Raw genomic sequence first — 13,769 nt, 5'->3', positions numbered from 1 at the left:
TCACTCGAATGAATTTTATTATTTCTTCAAGGTTCTTCACATACGTACACCGTAAGAGATATCAAGTAGGTGTAACATGTTCTCAAAAAATTAGGGTTGGCATGCAGAAGAATTTTGAGTCAGAGATTTTGCTGGTTTTGGCACGCACTCACAAAAAGGTTGCCCACCCCTGCCCTAGGCCATCTCATCACACCCATGGCTTCCAGCTCCACTGCCATCCCTACCCTGAGGACCTCCAGGTCTCCATCGCCAGTTTTCCCCTCTCCTCTGAGCTCCAGTCCGTCTGTCTAAATGCCTCCTGGACATCTTCTCTGGAATGTCTCAAGGCACCTCAGACTCAGCCTACCTGAGACTGAGAGTCCCCCTTCCAAGCCACATCCTTTCCTATGTTCCCGACTTCCCTCATCAGCACCATAGGCAGCCCAGGCAAGCCTGGAAAGCGAGGAGCCACCCTGGACCCCTTCTTCTCCCACCCCCACAGCCAGGCCACTCATAATTCTTGTCTGGCCTCCCCCCTCTCTCTCATGTCCACCTGCTCCTCTCCATCGTCTCAGCTGCCACCCCTCAGCTTCTTTCCATCCCAGCCACCCTCATGTCCCCTCTTGTCTGGACACTGCAGTGGCCTCCTCACTGGTTTCTCTGTTTCTTTCGTTCCTCCACCCCCATCCCTCCCCTACCCACTGTAGCCAGAGGGGTCTCTTCAGCACATTATCCAGCCCTGCCCTCCTCTCCAGCTTCATTTTGCCCTACTCTCCTCCTCACTCCCAGCATCACCACTTCAGTTCTTGGAAAGCACTATGTCCCTGCTAACCACAGGGCCTTTGCACAGCTGATTTCTTTACTTGGAGTTTTCTTTCCTCCCCCTTGGCCTAGCTAGTTCTTCCTCAGCCTCAGATCTCCGCTGGAAAGCCCCCCTAACTATTCTCAGAGAGTCACCACCACAGGCCTTTCCTATGAGTTGCTCATATCAGTACCAGATCATCCACACATGTGCATGGCGATTTGGTTAATGTCTGACTCGTGTGATGGACTGTGAGCGCCATGAGAGCAGGAACAGTGTTGCAGTGGTTCTCAACCTTCCTAATGCCACGACCCTGTAATACAGTTCCTCATGTTGTGGTGACCCCCAACCATAAAATTATTTTCGTTGCTACTTCATAACTGTAATTTTGCTACTGTTATGAATCGTAATATAAATATCTGATATGCAGAATGTATTTAAAGCGGTCGTGACCCACAGGTTGAGAACCGCTGGTTTAGTGTCTAACTCAGTGCCTGGTTATAGAAGGCCCTGGGCAAATATTAAAAGGATGGATGGATGATAAATAGATAGATGGGTGGATGGAGTACATATCAAAAGGAAATGAGACCTTTTCCCACATTTGATTTAGAAACAGGCACCCTGTATACAACACGAAGAGTGAACCCTAAAATAAACTGTGGCTTTAGTTAATAAGAATGTATCAGTGTCCGTTCATCAGTCGTAACAAAGTGCCACACTAATGGGAAACTGGGGAGCAGGAGAGAGGGAGGAGGGATTATACGGTAAGCATCTGCACTTTCCACTCATTTTTTCTATAAGCCTAAAGCTGTTTCAAAAAATAAAGCCTATTAATTTTAAAAAAATCCAGACACCCAGACTACAACTCAGACCAATTAAATCAGGGTGGGGCCTAGGCATCAGGAGTTTTTTAAAAACACTTTTACTGATTTTAGAGAGAGAGGAAGGGAAAGGGAAGAGAAACATTGATCCGTATGCACCCAGACTGGGGACCCAACCCACAACCTAAACATGTGCCCTGACTGGGAATCAAACCAGCAACCTTTCGGTGCACAGGACGCTGCCAACCCACTGAGCCACACCGGCCAGGGCAGAATCAGGACTTTTTAAAAGCTCCCTAGGGCCTAGGCGACGCTAGCAGGTAGCCAGGTTGACAACTACTGTTTAGGCTGAATTGGGAGGGGCAGACCACAGCGGGGAGCCCTCTCTCAGCTTTGGGGTGGGTTCCCCGAGGAGGTGGGTGGGTGTTGGCACAGATTGCCTAAAAGCAGGAGAGGAGCGCGCCTGAGGGCAAGGGGTTCTCTCCTGGGAAAGCTCTGGCACCTTGAGGCTGGTGCCCTGGACTCTGGGAGGCCAAGCCTGGAGTTTAACCAGCCCCTTCCTGTGTTCCGGTCCCGCATTGTTCTGGTTCCATTTCTTCAGCACAGACCAAAGGACTGCTGGGGTCAAAGGGCACGCAATGGCCAGTCGCATGAGCTGCGGCTAGAGCAAACAGTGACCAGTCCTGCCGGGCAGTAACAGGGGACACAGAGCCAGTGCCGAGAGCATCTGAGAGAGAAGGCAGGAGGGCTGCCTCCTGCACGCCCAGGAGTGTGGGGCAGAGGTCTTTGGAAAACTGAGGCGGTGGAAATCTGGGCCAGGCCGAGGAGCGGGAACAGAGATGTGCAGGCCCGAGAAGGAGCTCACAAGGGATCCGGTGGGGAGAATGGGGTTCCCAGAGGGAAGGCCCCCTTCTTGTGGTTCCACTGAGAGATGCTCTTCGATGGCCTTCACTGTGCTGGAGCCGTGAGTGGGCAGACAGAAGCTGTGAAAGTTCTAATTCCTGGCCCCGACGCCAGTCTTGTAGGAGGTGGACCAGACGCCGGACCACATGCCCAGGGTGCCTCTGGGGCTGTGGGCCAGGGAAGACTACCTGGAGGAGGTGACTTGGAGAGAGTGGGGGCCTAGGCAGTGGGGAAGGCAGGCAGAGGGACGACAAAGCCAGATGGGCCAATGACAAATTGGTCAGTCCAACCTGCATGGGGACTGATAGCTGCCCTGGGGGGCGAGCCAGGACCCAGACTTTATTCCCGAGTCATCCTAGCTGGAGAAACACTGTCCGAGACCCCAGAGGGCAGAGCCAGGTCTGTATGTGTATGGGGGACGGGGAGGGGACCAGGAGCAGGAAAGGGTCACTGAAGCTGCGGATGCCCAGGCCAGCAGGAGGCTGGGGCGGTGCAGGGACTGTCCTGCAGGTGAGACCAAAGGCAGGCCCCTTCCCTGGCTCTCCAGGGCCTCAGTTGGCCCCTCACGCCCAGGCCTGCTCCTTTGCCCGAGGAGAGGCTGTGTAGGTGGGCCAGCCTGTGTGTGTGGAGGGAGGGAGGGTGGGGAGTGTGGGAGGGGAGGGATGCCTCCGTAACCTGTGGGTGTCAGAGTGTCCCCTTGGGAAAATCGGAACCCTTGGTGGCCCTGACCGTCCCTCTCACCTCTCCCCCAGGCTGAGACCTCATAGGATCACAGTGGGTGGGGGGAGCAGAGAGCAGGCAAAGGGCCTGTGGCGTCTTCCAGAGAGAGCAGCGGGGCTGCTGGCAGGGGCCTCGGAGGCCAGGCTGAGCCCTGTTGGGAGCACAGGTTTCTGAGGGCTGGGTGTGCTCAGGTGAGACCAGGATCACCTGGCCGCTGGAGAGGGTGGGCTGGAGAGCTGAGGACCAAGGAGACCATGAGGAAGTGAGAGGTGGTGGGTCCCAGGTTGAGGGGCTGCCGTGGTGGGGAGCAAGTGGGTGCAAGAACCCACTCATCAGTTGTGGTGATTGGGGAGTCTCTGCCTCGCCGCCAGCACCCCTGCTGGAGAGACTTTCCCAGGAGGCCCAGGGAGCGGGCAGCAGTGGCTCTGGCCTCCATCTCTCAGATGGGAAAGCCGGTCGCCATGCCAGGCAGCCTCTGGCGCGGTCTCCTTCTGTTTGGTCTCCAGTGTCAACCAGCCGGAGCTCCACCGATGGGCAAACGCGGGGCCTGTGCCGAACCCGCGGCCCCTGAGACTGGTTCCGGGCAGCCCCAGGGCAGGACGTCCTTTGTCTTCCCTCGCTGAGTGCCCACTCTGTGCCAAGCACTGTGGCAGACGCTTGGCACAGGACTTGGTTTAACCTCAAAGAACCCTGAGGAGGTGCTATGATCCGCATTCGATCGATAAGGAAACTGAGACTCCTCCAAGGACTTGCCGAGGTCACACGACGATTAAATGGCAAAGCTGGACCCAAGTTCAAGGCTATCTGACCTCAACGATGACCCTTTTCATCGTGGCCATGAGGGCCCTGGGATCAGCCGGAAGCGGTGGCGTCCAAAAACCCCGGGCCGGTGCCCAAGACTAAGGGGGCACAGGGAGGACACGGGGCCCACGTCACAGAGCTCCTGTAAGGCTCCACTGGGACTCCTGCCACACGGGGAGTAGGCAGCCCTGAGGACCAGACCCCGGCGCCCCTGGGCCCCTGTGAGACAGGCCGGGTGCCCCATGAGCAGCCCATTGGCTCCCCAACACCGTGTTGTTCCCAGCAGGAGCCACAGGACTCGCTCAGCAGCCTGAGCCAACCCTCCTCCCTCCCTCTCCTCTCCTCCTTCCCCGCAGAGCCCCTCCCACCGCGGTCCTGCTCAGACCTTCCCAGAAATGCAAGCACAGCCAGCTGGCGAGAAAACACCCAGAAGCACAGAGTATACACGCAAAGCGCTGTTGTTTTAACTCAAGAAAGGGCTTTTAATGTTTTTAACTCACTTCCTGAGAAGTTAACTTTTAAAACACTCTTATGGAGTCTATTCATCACTTGTGCTACGTTCAGAAACGATGCCAACCCCAACCCACGGCGGCGGGGTCGGCACGCCATCCAGGCTGTGCCCTGGCCAACAATGCCAGGCTCACCTTGGAGCTCTGCCAGGGCAAGTCCGATGGACGTCGCCCCCTTGAGGCCCCACCCGCCAGGCCCCAGCGCAGAGATGCTCAACCAAAGCTTGCGGGTCGGTGACCGGCCTCCCACCAACTCTACGACCGTGTTCTTAAAAACAGTGCCGAATGTTTCCTAAGCCCTGGTTACGATGCCTTAGCGGAGAGGAGCCAGGGAGAAACGTGGACCCATTGATGACGGGCCACGTGCTGCTCATAGTCTTAAATAGACATAGAAACTATATTACAGATGCATGTGCCAGTGCAAGACATGCGAGTGTGCTGTGCAGCGGATGGGCACGCACATGCGTGTGTGCGGAGGCGCGACGGACACCCACAGGCACGGAGATGCGCAGGAGGGACCCCCCTCCGGCCCGGCCTCCCTCCCCTCTCGGCACAAGTCCTCTTGCGAGATGAAGCCCACGCCCGCCACTGTACCCGCTTGTTTGGCCCACGTTCTCAGGGGAGGTATCTGATGAGTCCTGCTTTGCTGTCCTTTGGAGGCCAGTCTCTTGAGCATTTGGTCAGCGAACATCACGCCATCAGAGTCCCAGAGAGATGTCTGCCCCAGCCTGGCCCGGTCGACACACACAGTCCAGCCCTCCAGCTCGGGGCAGGCTGGATGGTGACTGTCCTGGGGTGAGGCAGTGGCAGAAGGCCTGCCGCTCCATGGCTGCCTGCCAGCATGCACGCCCCACAAAGGCCCCACTCTAGGGCGGCCTTCACCGTGGGCAGTTTGTCCTTCAGCGTAGGAATGTGAGGGCAGCTTCTGGGGCCAGATGGGGAGGCCGGTGTAGGATTGGAGACTGGGTTCCAGTTACTTCAGCATCTGCAAGGCCATGGCCCTGTGAGTCCAGGGCTCTCAGGCCATGTCGGTCCCTGGTGCCTCTTCTGCCGCCATGGCTCTGAGGAGCCACAGAGGGAGTGATGCGGGCAGGGAAGACGTGGTGCTCCTGGCTCAGGTCTCTGCTGAGAGTTGAATTCAGCCCTTTCTTTGGCTAGTGCTGGGTGTGAAACACAATCCGGCAAGGTCAGTTCAGCTCACCTGGCTGCACGTAAGGGTGGGATGCACTAGGAACCGCCCACAGCTTCGGAGAGGTCATGTGCTGTTCCCAAGCAGGTCTGTGTAGCCCCTTGCCCCCATATAAAAAACAAAAGTAAAAGACAACAGAACGAGAATCTGAATTCTCCAATACTGGCCCCTGCCCCAGTGAGGCCCCGGAATACCCATCAAAGACTCAGAGACTCCATACCAGTGTTCTCAGCAGACTCAAGCTCTGGCAACGCCCCCCCAAGGTGGCAGGGTACCCCCCTCCATGTGCGTGGCAGCTGAGCCTGGCCTGCCCAGCCCCGGCGGGAGGTCTCTGCAGTGGTGGTAAGCCGGGCCTCCTCCTGCCATCTCGGTTTCTCGTCTCCTGCCTCTGGGCCTTGCCGATGAGCCATGTGGGGTTCCTAAGGCACCAAGCGTACCTACCTTCCCCACAATGTGGGTTCCACGGGGAGAGCCAAGACAAGGAGAAAGGCTCGAGGGAGCCCTGCCCACCAAACCCCAGATGACACACATTCCAATCCTGTCTCGGACACGCGCAGAGGTCATGCAGCATGACGGGGGGAGGGGAGCCAGGAGAGGGTCCACAGTCCCCAGCCCCCTGCTCGCAGGGGCGGCTGTCGGCATGAGTGCAGGGGCCTTTGGAGGCGCAGGATGAGCGTGTTGCTGGGTGGCCCTGGGCGCATGCAGGGGCTCAGGACGCAGCCTCGTCTTCTTGGACACCAGGGAGCTCCGGGCTCTTGATGCCTTCACCACACCCGTCTTTCCTGTTCAGGGGAACCAAGGGGCAGAGGGACCTCAGGGGTCAGAACGTACACTCAGAAAGGACACTCTCCCGCACACTCATAGGCATCCCAAGTTCGCCTTCCTGCGTTGTGGCCCCTTGCTGGTCTCCCTACCCCAAGTCTTGGCTTACAACACTCCATGGCTCCCTACTGCCCAGAGGTGAAGTCTGGAGCCTCACACGATCTGACTTGGCTGACCTCCCTGCGCCCTCGCAGGCCTTCCACGTAAGCCTCGATCAGCCACCACAGTCCTGAGCAGAGGGGCTTTGGTTTTACATTTTCTTCGTCTTGTGCAGGTAGAGTAACCCGTCGATCTTGGGATGATGTCACACGTTCAACAGCTTCCAGTATCTGATTCCCCCCTAAGACCTTTATTTTTAAAATGACCAATGAACGGATTTTGATATCTTAAAAAAGGACCAATTCCATTTAACTTGACTGTAGAGCTTCAACTATTATCCCAAAGCAAACAAAATAGAGTCAATCAAGGACAAATTTAAAACCTGCGTTTCAAAATTAAACTTGAGTCACAGGATTACTGAATTTTATAGCTGGAGAGTATTAGGCCCAGTACTTAATAAAGGGAACTGGCCTGTCTCCCCATTAACATGGCTATAAAAGGACAACGATTCCCTTCCTCACTTGCAGTCCAGCCCTGGGCGAGGCATAGATTAGATGGGTACAGGATGTCTTTAGCCTGTGACTGGCCTGTCCCACCACTAGGGGGCGCGGAGTCACAGGCACTGAGCTAGGGTGACCAGATGTCCAGGTTTGCTGGCATGGCTTTGGCTATGCATGTAGTCCTGGCATAGTTAGTAATAGCTTCCTCTTTCACTCTCAGCAGTGGCTGCATGGGACACTAAGTATGTGGTTCCCTGCACTAAGTCCAATTCCATCACCGAGGCCTGCAGACCTAGAGGAGCCAGAGAGGCCCCTCCCCAGGCCGGGCCAACTTACTGAAGAGACAAGGGAATGGGAAGTTCAGTGACACCGAGGCCCCTCCCAGACTCCACCCCTCACCCCTCGCTGACCAGAAAGTTTGTCAAGAGAAGGAAAAGAGGTTGGTATATGGACATCCTGAAGGGTAAGCAGCCTCTGGCAGGGCGCAGACACCAGCTTGTCCATGATGAGGGGACCCGGCACTTCTAAAGGGCCCACTCATGAGAGGGTGGCCTCACGGAGCCCTTGTCTGGGCCCCTGGACAGCACAACTGAACCGACTCCTTCCTGAGAGGCCGAGGTACCCGGACTGTGTCTGGCACCCTCTGGGGAGCACGCCTTCCCCACACAGCAGGCTGGAGACACAGCTCCTCCTCCCTGCAGCTCCCTCCCCCGGCCAGAGGAAGGCACTCGCGTCTCAGGGCCAAATGCGGGTCCAGGACCCTCGCCTGGCTTTCTGTCTGCAGGTCTGTGCGCAAACTCCAGACCTTGTTGGCATCCCCAACTGACTTTCATTTTATTTTAGTGGGAGAAGTGGACAAGCTGAAGACCAGGCTCTCGGAGGTTTGCAGAACTGCTTTTCTGACTTCTAGCAGGTGGTGACCGCACATGCCTGGTTCACAGTAGGGAGCCTTCAGCAAAGGAGGGTTCCTCTTCCCTGGCCCGGGCAGCTGGCCTGTCCATGCTCACTTGCTGATCGAGCGTTTACAGAGCGCTGACCAGGCACAGGGCCTCCGCAATGGCTGGAGGTAGCATGGGCCACTCAGGAAAGCAGCCAGCACTGCCCCACGCCGGGAAGTCGGCAGAAACGCCCTCCCTCCACAGCCAAGCCACCCTCCTATGAGGAGCAGACATGAGGCCTTGCTGCAAACCCTGCCATGGGCTGAGGAAAGAAGTGCAAACAGGCACCTCGGAGGCCCAGCTGAGTCTCCCCCTGAGGAGACAGAGGAAGCTAGGTAGACAGGGACTGGGACCGGGGAGGGGGTGGGGAGCAGGACCAGGGAACCCAGCTGGGCGGGAAGGAAAGGCACATGCCGGAGACAGGTATAGGTGTTACTAAGACAGGCAGCTTCCAAATAACCAATCACAAGAATATTGCTGAGGCAGAAGTCTTTGAAAGAACCAATCAGAAGCTAGCAAGCATGGATACAAAAGAGCGTGCACTCCTCTCCCCCGTCTCCAGCATGCGAGGCTCCTGGCTCCGGTGCCGTAAGCCACCTGGGACTCTGCACATGGGACTAATGGACTTTAATTAGCTTGGATGCTGAACTACACCCAACTGCAACATGGAACGGAAGCTCTGGACACTGGCCGGCTTTTGGAACCCCAGCTGTACCTTTTCCAGGACTGGCTTCTCTCAATAAACATTGCTTCCACTAACCCCTTCTGTCTGCGAATCCATTCTTCAGTTTTGTGAGACAACAAACTCAACTCAAACCCCACATTTTGGTTTCAGCTCAGCCTCACGGCCCAGTGACAGTGAGAGTGCGAGGACGTGCCCTCATCCCGCCCCACCCCACCCCAAGGGGTGCCCTGCAGGTCTCAGCCCACCGGTACTTACAACAGTAAGTTTCCTGGGACAGACATGGAGCGCTCTTCCTTCCGTGCTTGGGGCTCAAATGGGTTCCCAAAGGAACGCTTTCTCAGCATGGACTTCACCAGGATCTAGGAGGGCAGGTCAGTCAGCACGAGGAACACAGGCCCCCAGGCACCAGGCCCACTGGCAGCCTCTGCTCGGACTCCCTGGGGGGCAGCTGCTAGGTGGGCCGTGCTGAGTGGGCAGAGAAAGGAAGAGTATTCCCGCAGAGGGAAGGATGAGGGCACAGAGGACGATGGTTGAGGGTGAATTCCGGGAATTGGCAGGAAGCCGGTGCAACTGGTGCCTGGGGGGCTCAGAGGCCAGAAGGAGGCCTTGAGGGGCCTGGGATGTCCAGCTGAAAGTGGGGCTTTATCCTGAGGGCATGGGAAATGCCGCCTAGCTGAGGCGGGAAGGATGGGGTGAGGAGTGCTTGTGCCGGACAGCGCCGAGGAAGCTGTGCAGCGGCCTGAGGGGCCTGCCAGGAGAGACTGCTGCACCCTGGCTCTCCGACTCTGTCCCTCCTCCTGCCACAAGGACAGTTCCAGGAAAGCCAGCAGAACAGGGGCCTCTAGGAGCATCAGGGCTGGCCCACCAGGCGGCCTTCTCAACCCCCACAGGGCCCAGCAGAGAGCTAGTCTCAGGCGATGGCCACGCCCTCCTCCCAGGACCCCTCACCCTCTTACCACTGTGGTCCAGCTGGGGATGAGCTTGACCGAGTTCTTCACCTCTTCCTCGGTCACCTCCACCACGCTGCAGTGCTCCTCCTCTGAGGGGAGGGGCTCCTCCCCGTTCTTGGTCACCCACGGGTGCAACTGTGAGGTCGGGAGGACAGGGAGGGGTCAGACACCCAGTGAGCAAAGGCCTGTGGGCATGCCACCAACAATAGCCTTGAGGGAACCCAATGCCCACCAACCCACAAGTCCCGGGGTAGGGCTCTCCCCAGGAGAAACTGAGGCCTATGGTTCCCCCACCTTGATGTCTGGCACCCCAATTCTCCTTTCGGGATTCTTGTCTAGCATCTTCAGGATCAGGTCCTTGAGCTCCTCGCTGACCTTTGGCCTAAAGAGAGGAAGGAAGGAGATGAGGGGAGATGTTTGATGAGGATAATTTCCTTCCCACCTCTCCCTCCCCATCCTGCTTCAGGGGTTCCCTGATTAGCACCCCAGGGCAGAGACACACCCACCCCTCACTGCTCAGACAGCAGGGGGGCACCCCCAGGGATGCCCCCTGGAATAATGGAAAAGAGTCATTTTATAGGACACCATGACACCAGACGCTGCCACTCAGCGCCTTATCCTCTCCTCCACCTGGGAGGTGGCAGGAAAGATTCTCACATGATAGAGGGGACCGAGGCCCAGAGAGGTGAGCGGGTTAGCACATGGCTGCCCAGCAGAGTGCGGGCAGGGACGAGGGACTCAGGGGACGGGGGACCAGGACCGTCAGCCCCACATCAGCCTGGACTGTCTCTGCCCAAACTCTGGGTTTCTTTGCTACCATTCTTGGGGAGCCCATCCCTACAAGCCTGCAGAGAGGGAACCCACTCTTGGGACTGCTGGCCCTGGTGCCCTCTGCTGTCCTAGGTACTGAATCCTGGCTGGGAGGGCGCTGGCCTGGGAGGGGCCCTGCAGGAGCAGAGGCCCTGGAGACTGGCAATGGCAGGGAAGGGTGGGAATCCAAATGCCTGGTGCTGCAGGGCAAGGAGGCGGTGTGGTGGCAGGACCCAGACATCCTGGAATGCAGGGCCAGGGCGGGGCCTCTCCCCCTGGGCTCTGGGAAGCCTCGCAAACAGCTGAAGATATGGTGAGGTTCATTGTGCCTTATCAGGGTCAACCTGGCCTGACTGTGGTGGCTGCACTGGATGGAGGCTGACAGCAGGGAGACCCAGGCAGGCACCCAGGGGCAATGCAGCCAAGAGATGATAAGAGAGGACTTTAGAGGGCTTGGGGACCAGACAGGCAGTGGGCACGGGAGAGCAGAGGTCACTGAGGAAAACTCCTAGGTTGGCTTGTGACCTGCCTTGGGCACTTTGGGCAGATGGCAGGAGGGCCCTGAAGACTGAGGAGCCTTGGTAGCCAACGTCATTATCAGAAGAACCATGGATGAGCAGGGCGGCCTCTCTATACAGTCTCTCTGGGTGCAGAGACCTCAGTCACAAAGGAGGGGAGTGGAGGGGCTGGTTTCCAATCCCAGGCCCACTGATAACTTTCCCCCAGGACTCCACTTTTCCATCTGTGAAATGGGGCAGAACACTGGCATCTGGAAACCCCTGCCCATCTGTGGGGAGAGGGGCTGGAGGTTCCCCATGGGTCCAGGGTCTGCCTGGGGGTGGTGCCTGGGCCCCCCTGGAGGCCTTCTGGAAGGAGCAGTGTGAATGTGTGACATGGTCACCCTGCCCCACTCCCAGCCTCAGAGCTCCATCTGCACAGGGACCCATCCCACTCGATGTCTCAGAGGCCCTGAGCCAGTACCCCCTCCATCTGCTCAGGGCCCTCCAGAAACAGCACCCCCCACCCCCAGATCTGCAGGCGGGGGTGGGGCCTTCAAAGGGCAAAAGCTCTGCTAAAGGCCCGCCTTCCTGGGCGGACTACTCACTCCTCAGGAAACACCACGTCCTCATTCTTGATCTTCCTGTGCAGGGCCAGGATGTAGTCATCGATGAACGGGCACTGGGGTGAAGAAGATGAAGGATGTAGGCCCAGAGCCTTAACGAGTCCGACCCCATCTCTCTAGGACCCCTTAGTCGGGAGGAACTTCGTCTAACTCCTTCAGGGCCTGCCTGGCACACGGCAGGTGCTCAACGAACACTGACTGGCCAAATCAGTCATTGAGGAAACCGTGAGGCTGGGTGTACCCACCGGGTTACAGCTCCCGGCAGGGAGGCCTCCACTCTGAGGCCTGGGATCTGGGAACATGCTCACTGAGGCTCCCTCCTGCCCCTCAGTGCGGTCACTAGAGTGGGAGCACCTGGGGACAGGGATCTCGGCCAAGGCAGTGTCGGGTGTCCCCAAGGCCCAGCCTGACCCAGAGCAGGAGTCAAAACCGACTGGTTGAATGAATGACCGACCGAGTGAACGTGTGTAAATGAATGGCATCGAGGGACAGGACCCGGACTGAGCGCTCGGATGGAGCGGTAGCGACTCCACCATCCACACCTGCCCTCGGGGTGTCCGCTGTCCCAGGACGCCTGCACATGACTCCCCTCCCAAGGGGATAAGAGAAAAACAGAAAAAGCCTCTTTTCCCTCGGTCTTCTCTGAGAGCAGTGGCCCCTTTCAAATGTCACGTCACTTTAGCACACAGAGGAAAGGCCTGCTCCTGTCGGCCACCCTGGTTCGGCTGGGCCCAGCCCATGGCGCCAGCCCACCCAGCACTCACCTTCCCATAGACAAAGCAGTACAGTGTGACCCCCGTGGCCCACACATCCAAGGCCTAGAAAGAAAACAGCTCCCATCAGTCCCCCCAGAATGAACCAACACCCCTTGCCTGCCAGTTCCAGTGGGCTGTGGGAGAGGGCGTGCATGTAGTCACTCAGCAAACACTCCCAGGCCCTGGCTCCATGCCCGACCCTGTGCTGAGCCCTGGGGCACAGGGGTGACCAGAACAGGACCCTGGCCTTCAGGGATTCCAAGTTTCCTTGGAACAGGCCCAAACTAGATACATTTTCAACTCAACAGGTGCAAGCCTCTTGTACCTCTAGGTCACATTTGCTGTACCCATCACACAGAAGCGGCCGGAAACGATGGTGTATTGAACTTACACGCGCTAAACCAGCTCATCACCCCTCGTCCCAGTGATCCACTGGAGAAGCCACCATATACCTTCTTTCGGACCCCAGAGACAGCCCTGCCCGGGCCGAGGGCTAGTCCCGAACTCTCCCCAGCTCCCCCACGCTCTGGTTCTAGCATGCGCTCTCACTGTTTCCCCTTCTGGAACCCCACCTCCTCTCCTGGTATCTGCTTTATCTCGTATGGGAGTATATTCTCCACTCTCTACCTACATATTCTCGCTACAGATGCCTCATCTGAATCCAATCCAGGAACACAAACAAACGCAAACTGACATCATTCTACAAAGCAACAGGCCTGTTCTCTTCAAAATGTCAAGGTCAGGGGAGAGAGAGAAGCCAAGCTCTCCCAGATGAAAGGACACCGGGATGTGACAAGTGGATTAAGCAACGGGCTCTGGATCCGGCCCTGAACCAGAAGACAGGGCTCCGAGGACAGTATCGGGACAAGTGGTGAAATCTGAACAAGGCTGATTAGATAACAGTCTTTCATCAGTGATACAGTCCCTAATTTTGATCATTGTACTGAGGTTATATAAGAGAATGTCCTGTTTTTTGTTTGTTTTTTTAAAAAAATTTGCTGAGGTTTTTAACGATAAAGGAGGAGGAGGTCTCCAACTTAATTCTCCAATGGTTCAGAAGAATGTCATACTTATACATAAACACAGGGAGAGTGGTGAAAGGTACATAGGACAAAATGTCAGTAACTGGTGAATCTGGAGATATATATATGTATATATATTTCTTATATTTTTTTTCAGTAAATCTGGAATTATATCAAAATTGAAAATTAGCCCAGCTGGCATGGCTCAGTGGATTGAGTATCCTCCCATGCCAAGAGGTTGCTGGTTCGATTCCCAGGCAGGGCACATGCCCGGGTTGCAGACTCGATCCCCAGTGGGGGGCGTGCAGGAGGCAGCTGACGGATGTTCCCATCTCCTCTCC

General features: G+C 57.0%; 2 protein-coding genes across 5 annotated transcripts in view; both read right to left on the bottom strand.

Moving 5' to 3' along the window:
* Positions 1–218, bottom strand: part of NCBP3 (nuclear cap binding subunit 3) — a 29,730-nt gene extending 29,512 nt beyond the window's left edge. The window contains exon 1 of the mRNA XM_015562438.1: positions 194–218. Within this exon, the coding sequence (XP_015417924.1) occupies positions 194–218 (25 nt within the window). The remainder of the gene's footprint in view (positions 1–193) is intronic.
* A 4,264-nt stretch (positions 219–4,482) lies between these two features.
* The window catches only part of CAMKK1 (calcium/calmodulin-dependent protein kinase kinase 1, alpha), a 24,319-nt gene continuing 15,032 nt past the window's right edge, over positions 4,483–13,769 (bottom strand). For all 4 annotated transcript variants that reach the window (XM_006761484.2, XM_015562450.1, XM_015562449.1 and 1 more), the window contains exons 11-16: positions 12,416–12,469; positions 11,634–11,707; positions 10,013–10,100; positions 9,725–9,853; positions 9,024–9,127; positions 4,483–6,506 (exon numbers count right to left, since the gene is read on the bottom strand). In XM_006761484.2, the coding sequence (XP_006761547.1) occupies positions 6,434–6,506; positions 9,024–9,127; positions 9,725–9,853; positions 10,013–10,100; positions 11,634–11,707; positions 12,416–12,469 (522 nt within the window). In that variant the 3' untranslated portion in view covers positions 4,483–6,433. The remainder of the gene's footprint in view (positions 6,507–9,023; positions 9,128–9,724; positions 9,854–10,012; positions 10,101–11,633; positions 11,708–12,415; positions 12,470–13,769) is intronic.

The sequence above is a fragment of the Myotis davidii genome, unplaced genomic scaffold (assembly GCF_000327345.1).
Source record: "Myotis davidii unplaced genomic scaffold, ASM32734v1 scaffold638, whole genome shotgun sequence".
In the NCBI taxonomy this organism is placed as follows: domain Eukaryota; kingdom Metazoa; phylum Chordata; class Mammalia; order Chiroptera; family Vespertilionidae; genus Myotis; species Myotis davidii.
This window is presented reverse-complemented; position numbering and strand designations above follow the sequence as displayed.